Source organism: Corvus brachyrhynchos, unplaced genomic scaffold, assembly GCF_000691975.1.
Source record: "Corvus brachyrhynchos isolate BGI_N302 unplaced genomic scaffold, ASM69197v1 scaffold22, whole genome shotgun sequence".
Classification (NCBI taxonomy): Eukaryota; Metazoa; Chordata; class Aves; order Passeriformes; family Corvidae; genus Corvus; species Corvus brachyrhynchos.
The window spans coordinates 3162005-3175550 of record NW_008238355.1 but is presented as its reverse complement, the minus strand read 5'-3'; the positions used below and the strand labels follow the sequence as shown (position 1 = coordinate 3175550).

The 13546-nt window shown below is 38.0% G+C and overlaps 1 protein-coding gene across 1 annotated transcript in view; it reads left to right on the top strand.

Annotated features, from left to right (window-relative positions):
• Positions 1-13546, top strand: part of BDP1 (B double prime 1, subunit of RNA polymerase III transcription initiation factor IIIB) — a 47908-nt gene that overhangs the window by 12004 nt on the left and 22358 nt on the right. The window contains exons 12-24 of the mRNA XM_017735367.1: positions 397-473; positions 1870-2014; positions 2177-2253; positions 2836-2995; positions 3412-3494; positions 4677-4908; positions 5954-6138; positions 6811-7027; positions 7542-7729; positions 8295-8478; positions 9879-9994; positions 10676-10895; positions 11409-11596. Of these exons, the coding sequence (XP_017590856.1) occupies positions 397-473; positions 1870-2014; positions 2177-2253; positions 2836-2995; positions 3412-3494; positions 4677-4908; positions 5954-6138; positions 6811-7027; positions 7542-7729; positions 8295-8478; positions 9879-9994; positions 10676-10895; positions 11409-11596 (2072 nt within the window). The remainder of the gene's footprint in view (positions 1-396; positions 474-1869; positions 2015-2176; positions 2254-2835; positions 2996-3411; positions 3495-4676; positions 4909-5953; positions 6139-6810; positions 7028-7541; positions 7730-8294; positions 8479-9878; positions 9995-10675; positions 10896-11408; positions 11597-13546) is intronic.

Genomic DNA, 13546 nt, shown 5'->3' with positions numbered 1-13546 from the left:
GGGAGGGTGTTTTTAAGGTTATTTTACTTCTCATTATCTTGTTCTGATTTTGTTAGCAATAAATTTACTTCATATCTCTAAGCTGAACCTGTTTTACCCATGATGGTATTTAGTGAGTGATCTCTCTCCTGGTCCTTATCTCAAGCTATGAACCCTGTGTTAAATTTTCTCTCCTCTGTCCAGCTGCAGAGAGGAGTGAGTGAGCAGTTTTGATAAGTACCTGGCATCTGGCCCAGGTTAACCCACTACACTTGATCAAGGGATTGGACTAGGAGCCCTCTAGCAGACGCTTCCACCCTCAGCCATTGTGGGAATCTTGTTTTTGCTTTTCTTTACATTACAGTAAAAGATCATCTGTATTTATTGTTTCTTTTCTACATTTCTTTTCTTCCTCAGGACGAAGGTACACATCACTCACAAAAAACAGATGAAAAGCAGAGTGCATCAGAGGGTGGTTCACAGTCTGAAATCATGTAAGTAGAATTATTTTACTTTTCAGTGGCACTTGAACTAAACCTGTATCTACTCAATTTGGATATAATTCCAATTGACCATAGCAGGTTGAATCAGTCAGGGGATCATGATAATTTGTTTTCCATATTCAGTGAAGTTTTTGATTACTGAGTAGCAGTGCATTAGCTATGATCTAAATGGTAGACAGGAACAGGGATAAAGACTAGGCTAAACTTTGAAAAAAAACAAACTAGTCTTACTACAACCAGCAAGAGCAAGAGAATGAAGAAATCCTGTCACATTGTGGGTAAATGTGAAAATCTACAGCTTGGCTGTGAAATTTGATTTTTGTTTTTTTTAATAGAAGGGGCTCACTGAATTCTCTGACATTTGTAGTTGTCCATCAGAGCTTATTAGCTGTACACTAATAAGTTGTACTTCAGATTTTATGTGTGTAGTGTAATTCTTTCTTTTTTGGAAACTGTTCCTCTTCAAAACTTGGTGCAAGCCTCTAAGATACAAAATACTCCAGAATGTCTCTGTCTTGTCTGTACTCCTTTATGAAGTTGATTTTGGTGACTGTTTCTTATGGTGAGAAATGGTGTTTAAAGAAGTCTGTGCCTAAAGTTTCCATTTTTGCATGATCATTGACTTCTTATTTCATGATAGAGTTTTTTGAGGGTGATTTAGAGATGGGATACTAGTTAAAGCTGAGTTGATTTTCATGCTTCCGTCTTTCCTTTTTGGCATGGCAGCTCATTCTTACGATGAAGACTGTCAAAAGCTTTATTTGTCCTGTTCTGGGGAGAATATAAGAAAAGGTAGTAGTTCGTAATCTGAGGATTGTTGATAAGATACAGGGCTGTGTCAGTGTGTGAATCCCAGGACAATCCACTGCAGTGGTTAAGGACACAGAGAGTGATGTATGTACCCCATTCTTCAGTAACATGTGGATGTTGTCTGTAGGACAAGGTATTTGAAAGAAGTTTGTTTTTCCATGACTGAGATAGCTTTGAAAGGGGATGGGGGAACAGGAGAGGCAGATGCGAAACATTGTATATAGGGCAGATTTATGTTGTTTCTATATAAAAGGGAATTCACGTGAATCGTGAATCCCTAGGAGAAGAAATATTCCTATTTATTTAACAGCAGGAAATGCTTCCTTCAACTGTTTTTAAGTAGATTCCACTGAAAGCCAGCAAAGTTGCTAAAGCTTTTTTGATGCTGTTTTCATAACACTGTAGCATGTCTTTTAATATCAGAAACATGCAATGGGTTTTTTTCTGTCAATTATCTTGCTGCATGCAGTGTCTTGACCCATGCAGTCTGTGATGCTCTTCAAGTACATCTTGAACCATGTAAGACTTTAAGTCTCTTGTTGGTAATAATGCATACCACATTCTTTTGTATCTTAAGGAAAACTGAGAAGTCAGCAGACAGAAGGCGCTTGCAAAGACCTAAACCCAATTTAGTGAGATCATCTGGAAGGAGGGAGACAGCAACACAAGACAAAACAGAAGCGAAAACTTCCCCTCCAACCCTTGCAAATGCTGGTGAAAAGGTCAGAAAGAGGAATGTTACTTAGTATGTTGTTCTTGATGCTGCATCTGTTTTGCTCAATGTTGATACTATGGACCAGCGACAGTCTTCTAAGTAACATTTTGAGAACTGCTACTGACATGTCTGCACTTGTCAAAGAGTAATATTTTTGCCTCGATTCCAGTGCTCTGAAGAGGACAGTAGGAGAAACAGAAATGAAGCCACGGAAGTAGAGAACAGGGATTTGGATACTGCATCTGAGTAAGTATTGAGATAATTTTTCCACTTTCCTGGAATTAACTGACTGTAATTGTTAACTTGTTCCGTATAGTTCTCTTAATAAAAGATAGCAATGACTGTGAAGCTTTAATATAAATCTCAAAATTGACTTGAGCATTTTTGTTTTGATGATACCAGATGGTACTTTGGTAGAAAATATGTACATCTTTTGTGGAAAGTTGAGGAAAGCACTGCTTTATGAAGTACCAACAATGCCTGTAATTTGAGAGAGGAAAAGTGATAACTATGGCTTTGCTTTCCTCCCAGCCTCAGTTATCAGGTAATGGCTCTGCTTCTGATGCTTGCAGAAGCAGCTATGGCATGTAGTCTAGGTTCCTCCCCTGTGTGATAAATTAATCTCTTTTTAACACATAGATAAATTGAATTTTCACATGTTGTAAGACTAAACAAATCTTGTTTCTTGTGTGAAGCAACTTGCCTAAGTTTGGCCAAATCTTTCTGAAGACAACACAATTCCAGTAAAAAAATCTGTGCAAGATATTGTATGTTAGATAGGCTTGAATATTATGGAATGAATGTCACTGTTGTGGATCCTTTGTGCAGAGAACCTGAAAAAACTTCCATTGCAAAGCCAATAGTTAGAGGATATCGACAGAGATTTAAACCTAATGTCACAAGAGCATCTGGAAGGAAAGAAGAGCCTGAAAAAGATGCAGGAAATGATAAAATGTCCCATCTACAGCCTAAGGGGGAAACTGAGAAGGTATTTAATAAAGTAATGTAACTGAAGATAATGTGTTAGATGAAAATCTGCTGGATGCAGCAGTAATGTTATCTTTTTGGTTTTTTTCTTTACTTTTTTGCTCCTGAATATAATCAGGAATTAGCCACTTACTTAACTTGCTTTCAGTGACAGTGTGGTAACCTCAGCTATGCTGAGAGGTTGTTAAACACACAGTAGATACCAATAATCTTTCATGTCCTGCAGCAAATACAACTTTAGGTGTTTGATCTAGCTTTTACTGCACCTGTCTGACTGTGAAATGTACCCTGTAATTGTATATGTGTCATAAGCAATCTATTTTGTCTCCTCTTATGAACAGTTACTTGGTCAGTTAGGTGATGCTGTATTTTATAAACCTAAGGTAGTTCATGTCATAATGTTCTGTTTCTATTCAGAATAATGACCAAGGTAATAGATCTGATGTTACCAGTGAAGATGCTGCAGAAAAAGATGACAAAGTCCTGGAGACAATGTCTCAGTAAGTATGAGATAAGTAAGAAGATAAGTGCTGCTGTCTTGCAATTTACCATTCCTGTCACTTCTGGTGGTATTTTACAGTGTGGTAGTTGGAGAAGTTTTTGCAGAAACTTCTGCAGTGAGACAGAAATTGAGGGCAAAATAGGAATCTTCACTTAGGAAACATAAATTAAACACTTCTGGTTTTAAAGTGGTGCTTTTAAATTATAAGTCAGTCATGGTAAATGCAAAAAGCCCTGAAAGCTTAGTCCCTTGAAAACTAAAACAAGCCTTAGCTACTGGCTTTTAATACTAAAATGCATCCTTTTCAGTGCTTAAGTATTTAAACAGGAGTAAGTGTTCTTAAGGTGTAGTTAAGTGTTAGGCATCAAATAAAAGGAAGAAAAAAATCCAATATGTGGGCCATTTAATGCACATATTTATTACGTGTTGCATTTTTCTTCAACGTGCCAATACAGAAGTGGCAGCTGTAGTGTAAAAGGAATAACATGTTTTACAGAAGAGATTGTAAAAAATAAATACTAAAAAAAGCCAACTGTCCCCCAAATACCTCCCCAAAAAATCCCCCAACCAACCTCAACCAAGAACAGAAATAAAAAAATCAAAGCCTCAAACTTTTGTTTTTAAAGGGAGATAGTTAAGAGGATGGATGGAGATAAACTGGGTTTGACAATCTGCCAGAAAAATATTTTCAGTTATTTCTTTCATTAATCTGCTCTGTAACTTGATTCTCAGTGTAAAAAGGCATAGAAGAATCTGACAGTTCTAGTAGTGCACTACTGATATTTTTACCTTAGTGAGATAACAAAGTTATTTATGTATTTTCTGAATACACTGAAGAAAAAGTCTGAACATTTGCAAATTTTTTAAAACTCTTTATTAATTAGGTCTGTCTGCCTCTAGACTAGATAGGAATATAGAGAGGTCCATTATGGGCCAAAAGAAGGTCTCTCTAGTGCGGTACCCTGTCACCAATGGAAAGAGAAAAATAACAGGGCAAACATATGTTTAAACTCTCAGTCCCTAGTAGATACACTTCTAATTTTATTCTTTCAAGACGCTAGTAATACCATTTAGGTAAGTGTTACTAACTGTTTAAAAAAATGGGGAAAAAAAATCACTTCTCCAAATTTTCTCCCACTTTCAGGTGTGGTATCTACTTCATGTATATATGTTTTTCCAGGTCTAACGAAACAGCTGGTTTAAAAGAAGATGGCAAACAGAGCATGTTGAATCCAACACCTCTAAAGAGAGGTAGAATACAGAGACCAAAACCAAATCTAGGAAGAACTGTTGCAAGGCAAAAAGAACTGATAGATGAAAAAGATCCTGAAGAGGAGACAGCTGAAGGTGGAGAAGCAGAAAAAGGTGTGATACGTCATCAAGATGAAAACAATGATCCCTCCCTCAAAAGTGTAAGTTTCTTGAGCAGTTGCTTATGCACACTGTTTTGCTGGGTCCTTAGTAGAAGCCTTGGTAACAAAGCCTAGGTACATACCACATAATTTGTAAGGATAGGCTTTGCATGCTTTATTTATTATTTCAGAATAATCTTCATTGTCATAAAATTTCCTCATTTTTGCACTTGGGTTCTGTTTTCCATGGTGTCAGGTTTAACCCCAGTCAGCAACCAAGTACCAGCTCTCTTGCTCACTGCCCCACTAGCAGCACTGGGGACAGAATTGGAAGGGTAAAAGCCAGAAAATGGGCTGAGATAAACCCCTGAGTGCTGGATGTAAGATTTAATAGGGAAAGCAGAAGCTATACTCATGTGCAGAGCATCAGCAGAAATTCTTTTACTACTTCCCATGAACAGGCAGGTGTTCAGCCATCCCCAGGAAAGCTGGGCTTCATCACACATAATGGTTACTTAGGAAGACAAAAGCCATTTCCCCCCACTTTATATACTAAGCCGTGTGTTGTATGGAATATCCTTTTGTTCAGTTGAGGTCTCCTGTCCTGACTGTGTCTCTTCCCATCCTTCTGTGCCCCCCCAGTTTCTTCTCCAGTTTGTCAGTATGAAAAGCAGAAAAGGCCTTGGCTCTGTGTAAGCCCTGCTCAGCAATAACTAAAACATCTCTATATTATCAATCCTGTGTGCAGCACAAACCCAAAACACAGCCCCATACATGACACTGTGAAGAAAGCTAACTCTACCCTAGTCAAAATGAGCATACATGAAAATTGAATATATCTCACTTTGTCATATTATGATACCAGATCTGAAAAGAGAAATGCAAAGAAAAAATGTCTTGGAAGATGAACCACTTAAAAAATAAAGTATAAAGAGAAATAACTTACTTTATAGTAGACACTGATATTAGTTGGATGCAAAAGAAGCAAGAGAAATTTTAGTGTTTCTGTAGGAAACATAAAAAATTTCTCATGTTCCTTCTGCTCTTCTGAAAGAGAGATTGAGCAAGTATTTCATCTTATGAGTGGAACTTTTATTTGTTTTAGGATTTAACAGTTCATGAAGACACTCAGCCATCCAGTGTGACATTAGAAGTTGTTTCTACAGATTCTAAGATGAACTCAATAAATACAAGACAGTGTTTCCAAGAAAAGTCCTCAGAAGCAGAAAGCTATGGAAGTGAAAAGGGATTGTCAGATGTCTTGAAAGAGGTTTCAGATTCCAACGCAGGGTAAGGTTATTCTACTTAAATGGAGAGAAGGAATGGTTCAAAGCCATCAGTATCTCTAGGTATTTTACCATTTTACATTCAACTCCAGCATTACAAACAAGTTTTATATATATAAAGAGATGTTTAATCAAGACAATACTAGACTTTAACTAACAAAACCCCCAAGGGCTTGAAAGCATTAAATTTACATGCTGTTGGATGTTAATTTGATCTTTGGACTATGGGCCTAATTTTCAAATAAATGAGTTTTTCTGATGCTTGGTCCCTATGATTGTCTTCTCCATGTTGGTCTCCACAGTGCATCCCAGTGTGCTTATATAAATCCTTGAGTACAGGGTCTGGTTTTCAATTCAAGTGTCTCTTAAAAAAAGTAGTCAACCACAGGTGTTCTGTAAGTCTACTGGGTAGCTTTAAACGTGATTAGACAAAGGCATTTGTAAAATGTATATATCATGTTAAAATGTCTCAACTTGCCTTGCAGGCCTCAACTGGAAGCTGCAGTTAACTTACCTTTGCTTACCTACTTATAAGATACACAGGCTTTTGGTGATGATCACTGTGTTTTTATTGGATCTTTTTTCCTGTCACTAACATTGTTATTGCTCTGAGAGCTGCATACAAGTATGCCATATTGTCCCATGCCTTTGACTGTGCTTTTGTTTGTTTTTGTAGGGAATCTCATCCTCAGAAGGAAGAGGAGAAAACTGTTGTATCATCAGCTCGGCTACTGAGGAGTCGATTCCAGAGACCAAAGCCAAATGTAAGAACAACAACTACTAGAAAGGAAGTGCTGGATATAAATAATAAAGGTGCATCACAGAAAGATACCAACAAGGAAGAAAGTTTGACACAGTGTGATAGTGAATGTAGCATCCCTCCTGACGCAGATGTAAGGCTTTTTTTTTTTTTTAACTTTAGTTATATTTGAGCTTTTGGTTTTGTGAAATGAAATACTGATGATTAAAAAAAAATATGAATTTAATAACTTCTTGAAATAATTTTTTCAAAAGCTGAAATTTTCTGTATTAAAACTTGTGTACTTTTCACTTGGTCGTATGTGAAGAGAAAAAGATGACTGTATCTCTTGCTATGTGTCCAGATGTCTTTCTGACCCAAAGTGGCATTATAGTTGACAGTGAAGAAAGAAGAAGTATTAATAGAAGATGGCACAGAAGAAATAGCGATTTCGAGCTATTTTGTCTTAACTAAAAAAGTGTGTATTTGTCCTTGAAAGAGTAGGAAATCATTAGTGAGCAGTTACTTAGGAGTTTTGTAGGAGAGCGCAAAAAACTCAATCTTGAGTTTTTCAGAGAGTGGTAAGTACCAAACTTCATAGACATAATAAAGTCTCATTTTGGTTTATTATTACAACTTGTTCTGGTTCTTGTGTTTACATTTTTCAGAAAGCAGGAAAATGTGAAGTCTTAAACCCACTAGAATCCTTGGGAAAGGAGAAGTCGTTTTGCTCTCAGGAGGTTTCTGAGAGGCCGAGTTCTAAGTCCCCAAAAACATTTTCAAGATCAGAGGATGGTGAAATGCAGTTCAGTCTACCTGAAGTTAACCAAGATGACATCTCAACTACTAATGCAGCGTAAGGGCTTAGCTACTTTTTATTCTTGACTGTAACAATGAAAGTGTTTTACAAGGAAGTCCTCGTGCTAGTGGATTGCCATCTGGTAAATATACTCTAGTGAAAATACTGCACAAAATTTCCATTCTCATAGTTCCAACACTAGTGAGACTAAAATTTCGGTAGCTTCTATGCTAAGAATGAAATTAATGAGCATTCTCTTTACAACTGTTTCATCATCTGAAAGACTGGATTCATTTCATGTAAGCAGGGAAATACTAGTTTGCTTATCAGAGAAACAATGTGAAAATTGCTTCAGTTTTATAGCAGTAGGTAGTCAATAAGCTAACTTTAGTGAATTAGTTAATTCTATTGTGAAATATTCAAAAGACTGTTAGTTTGAAATTTTTGCTGGAACAAATTGTTGTTTGTAACTTAAACTCAGCAGAGCTTTTTGTTTACAAGATTTCGCTTAAAAACTCAAGTGTTTTTTGCATGTAATACTAATGGACCTGTGTTTGTTTTTGTACTATGCATTTGTATTAAGTTTTGGATTATTTTTTCTGTCTTAACTTTGCCTTGATAGCAAAAACAGCACTCAAGAAGAATGTCAACAAGCACCTCTTCCACCTATCCAGCTGGCACGGAAAAAGAGGTACAAACCAAACTTGGTAAGAGCTATTGGAAAGAAGGAGTTACAAATATCAGAAAATGAGAGGAAGAAAAAGCCTGAAGCAGAGCAAAAAGATGAGTTTGACAATGCTGTCATGGTAAGCTTTAGTAAGAGTAAGGCTTTGCCTTCAATGTTAGTTCAAAGTGCGTGCTCAGTTTTATGAAGTTAAATGAAAAGATGGAAGTTGCGTTGCCTGAGGCTGAGACAATATATTAGATGAAAAAAAATTCCCAAACCTTGGTAAGCTGAGGTAGTATAGGTATGAAATCAGTGAGGTCTACAACTTAAAGTATTAATTATTTTTTTTACAAAGGATCTGATTTTGATTGGATTGCATGATAGGAAAAAATTATGCACATTTAAAATAAACTCAAGAATAAAAATGCATAAAAATTAGCTTTTTTTGCTCATTTCACCTTTCCTGACTGGATTAATCAAGTCTGTGTTGACCAATATAGTATAATGTCTCAAGTGAAGGCAGAGGACAGCCATTTTTATGAAAAAAAGGTTTTTTTAATTTGATAAGCTTTAACTGGCTTCATCACTACAGTACCTCGTACTTCTCTACTTCATACAAGTAACTGATACTGTGTATCCCCACAGATACTTTACTAGGGACTGTAAAAGTTGTGAAAATCCTCAAAAGCCGTTTACAGTGTGATGCGTTCTCTGTAACCTTTTTGTGGGTTGTACATGAATCATATCATGGATGTAGGGATGTCTGCATTGACTTGCCTTAGATTTGGAGTACAGGTAAACTTTGCAGGAGTGACTCATGTTGGAATGGTTATAGCTGGTCTTATTCTTTAGCCTGTGTAAAGTACTTGTGTTGTGCATTCATCTCTCATCTCCCTTCAGTGTCACAATCAGCTCACTCCTAGCTGAGATAGTACCTTGTGGTTCAGTCTTGGCTGCTCTAGACCTGTGGCCTGTGAACCATGCACAGGCATCCGCTCTGTACTGGGCGAATCTGTAGAAGATTTTCATCATCCAGTCTGATGCTCCTCTTTACTAATAAAGCTGTCATAGGCCTGAAGTGGTGAAGGATATGTTTGAGTGGCTTCTGTGTGGAACCAATGTGGCAAATACAGACGTAAAGCTTATTAGGCCTTCTGGATCTTGAGGTTATGTTATTGTGGCTTGGGTGTGTCTGTGCTGCCCTCTGCGGTGTCCAGTTTTCAAAGGTTTTCCGTTTGCTGAAGTATTTTGTTTCCACAGTGCTTGATGTATTAGGGATTTGATTGAATGTTAAATAGACAAGTGTTTCCCATAGTGTTTGGGTGCATGCAGTATTGAAGAGCTTAACTCTAGGTATCCCAGGACTATGAAGACTTCTGTTCCTTTTTGCATATAAATTGACCTATGATAACATGATTCCTACTTTTATTCCAATTGGGAAAATAGCATAGTTTCTATTTTTGTATGTAAAATACATGTCTGTTTTAGAAGCTTACATACTTCTATTTTTCTTCATGCTTCTTTTGCTGTAAATTTAAGGGTGAAAATGAAGCTGTATTGTGTCAAGCAGATGTGTTGAGCAAAGAGGAACAGGAACAGCAAGAGGTGCCTCAGGTGCCCTCTATTTCTGAAAATTTATTGTCTGAACAAAGCAGGTGAGGTTTGAGTTTAGCAAAATTACATTTGAATAGCTTTTGTCTGTGCATAATGAGACACTTTTGCAAATGTCAGTTCCTCTGCTCCTTGTCTTTTGTCTTTCTACAGTATTTCATTTCCAGTGCCTCCAAAACAGCTTCTTCCAGTGTTTTCAGAGCACATTTTTTTTAGCTGCACTCCTTGCCATTGTTTATCTGGTACATACTTGATCTGTATGAGCTCATAGCTCTTCTTGACCAAGGTTTTTTATTACTGGGTCTGTATTTGCTTAAGTAGCAATCACACACGTAACATATAAATTTTGTGAAATGTAAGAGACTTGACTTTCATTGATCCCCCTATGTGCTCTTCTATTTTACTGCTGCTCTTCTTAAAATAAGATCTTAAGTGTGTGTTAGACTGCCAATACTTTGATGTTGGTATGGTTAGCAACCCAACTTGTTTTTTATGTTAAAAATGTCTTGACAAAGACATTTGTTATTCCTGCTCCGAAGTTAACCATAAATGAGAAATGTATTTTAAAATAAAATTCTATTGATCTTAAACAAAGCAATCTATTAGTCTCATGTACGAGTGTTGATTCAAAACTTAAATGCAGAAGTGCTTATTTTCCCTCCCAGCCGAAGTCAAATGTGGTTTTATCTGTTTTTGTTTTTGTTTGTTTGCTTTAAATTCACCAGTGCTGAAAAATTTACCTCCCAAGAAGGTAAGCTGAGTGCTCTGAAATCAGGACAATTGGGAAAGATCGCGTCTTCAAGAACTAGACCAAACCTAGAAAGAACAGACAGCGAAAAAGAATCTCCAGTAGTACAAAAACTTGCTGCCCCAGATGAGGAAGAAATGGATCAAGGACAGAATCTGCCTTTGGCAGAAGAATCTGAAAACCCTCTCTCCTCAAAAGTGAGAATTCTGTTCACGTATTTCTGACTATACTTTCTGATGCTTGGTTCACACTAGCTGTTTTTAAGACATCTAAGTAAGTTGCTGTAAATGCATTCATTAATTTCAGCCTAGTAAGAATTCTTGTTCAGTATTTGCATGCTATTATAGGGTTTTCCAAAATTCTGTTAGTGACACATTGATAGGACATCTAAAGACTTCACTTGAACTTTGACATTCCAGCCATAATCATAATATATGAGTAGCTACCTGCATGCTGTATTTCTATTGTTGGGTTTCTTCTGAGCTCCTTGGAGGCTTCTCCTGAAGGACTATATTGGTTGTAGTATCTTTTTTAGTTAGCTAAATGCTTTCCTAGAGGAACAAGGAACAGTGATGATGTCATAAACTACTTGGAAGTTTTTAAATGAAGTTTTGCCTCAGATTAACAGCTTGATCATAATCTCCAATACTTTTTTTACACGTGATATATTTTATGCTAATTCTGTTGTTGGTTTTTTTCTCAAATCAAAGGATGACATGGAGGTATTGTTGCTTGTGGGAAATACAGCCAGGAATGACAATCTAGACATAAATTTAAGAAGCATGACATCAGAAACGCTTTGTTCTTCTAAAAAATCACCAAATTGCCATAGCAATGGAGAGCAAGAAGAATGTCTATCTACAGATGCTATAGGAAGCATTCAGGATACCACAGAAAGGTAGAGTTACCTGTTGACAAAGTAAACTCTTATATTAGTTTCAGCTGGAGTAGAGTTTATTTTCTTCTGAGTAGCTGGTACGGTGCTGTATTTTGGATTCAGTATGAGAATAGCATTGATAACACACTGACATTTTAGTTGTTGCTGAGCAGTGCTTACCCTGAGTTGAAGACTTTTCAGTGTCTCATGGTCTGCCAGTGAGCAGGTGCACAAGCAGCTGGGAGGGAGCACAGCCAGGACAGCTGACCTGAACTGGCCGAAGGGATATTCCATACAATGGAACATCGCGCTCAGTAATGGAGGGAATTGGCCAGGGGCTGCTAAACACTGCTTGGGGATGGGCGGGGCATCAGTTAGCAAGCAGTGAGCAATTGTGCATTACTTATTTCCCTTGCATTTCATTCCCCTCTGTCTGTGTGTCTGCCTCTCCTTTTCATTATTTTATATTTTACTTTGTTTTGATTATTACACTGTTCTTATCTAAACCCACACAGTTTACCTTTTCTTTCCAATTCTCCTCCTCCCTGTGGTTTGGGGACTGACTGACTGCATGGCACTTACTTACCAGCTGGGGTTAAGACACAACAGTACTTTAAAAACTTTGTGCATTTGTCCAGTTGTTTTCATACAGCACTTGCTTTTGGAAGCACAGGCTCTGAGCTGTACTAGTTGTTCTCTACTGTGTGCTGTGAAAGTCACTAGGTGGCATTCTTAAGTAATGTAAGTTTTTAAAAGGATTACAGGATTTTTTCAAGGCTGTTTTCCTATTTAGAAAGTACTTCATGGGTGAGAGTATAATAAAGTAATCAGGATTTGGCTGTCTGAATTTCTCAGTAATAAATTCTTGGGGTATGGCGCACCATGAATGTGGACCAAAGACTGAGCAGTGCCATTTGCATTCCCTTATAAACGAGAAGTGGCAAGTAGACAGCAAGCTCTTTTTATGTTTTCTGTAAGATATATTCTGAATCTCTTAAATTTTTCTTTCCAGTAGGAGAACTTACTGTGATGATGCTTTTTATGTGTGTCCCGTATGAGGCAGATAGCGCCATTTACATGTGACAGCTCTGGGTTATAAGCTACCTTTTGCTTAGTCTTAATTAATACAGAGCAGTCTCAATTTACTTTTGCTGTTCTCTGAAGTTATCTTCTGCTTTGCATCTGTCTCTGAAACTCTGCTTAAAATCTCTTCCATAAATTACATTGAAATCATGTCAGTGTAATGTTAGTCTTTGTGCTAACAAGACAAGGGCTTTACTTCACAGTCTTCTTGTCTTCCACGATGGTAGACTTTCACAGACTCGTGGAATGGTTGAAGGTAGAAGGGTCTGTTAAAAGTCTTCTGGTCCAACCCCCCAGTCAAGCACCTGGAGCTGGTTGCCCAATACTGTGTCCAGACAGCTTTTGAATCTTGCCAAGGATGGAGACTCCGCAGTCTCTCCGGGCAGCCTGTGCCAGCGCTTGGTAACCCTCACAATGAAACAGGATTTCCTGGTGTTCAGAAGGAACCTCCTGTCTTGCATTGTTTGCCCATTGTCTCTTGTCCTGTCAATGGGCACCCCTGGAAAGAGCGTGGCTCCGTCCTGTTTGCACCCTCCCCCTGGGCTTTTGTGTAACTGTTGAAGAGATCCCCCTGAGCCTTCTCTCCAGGTTGAACAGCTCCTGCTCCTTCAGCCTTTTGTTGTAGGAGAGATGCTTCCACCCCTTTGCCATCTGTGTGAGCCCTTGAGGGGCTGTCTCCAGTGTGTCCAGGTCTCTCCTACCAGGGAGTTCAGAACTGGTCAGTCCTCCAGGTGGCTTCATCAGTGCTGAATGAGGGGCAAGGATCACCTCCCTCAGCCTGCTGGCAGTGCTTCTGCTGCTGCTGCAGCCCAGGTTACCATTAGCTGGTTGTGCAGCCACAGCACCTTCCTGGTTCATGTTCAACTCGGAGACCACCAGGACAGCCGG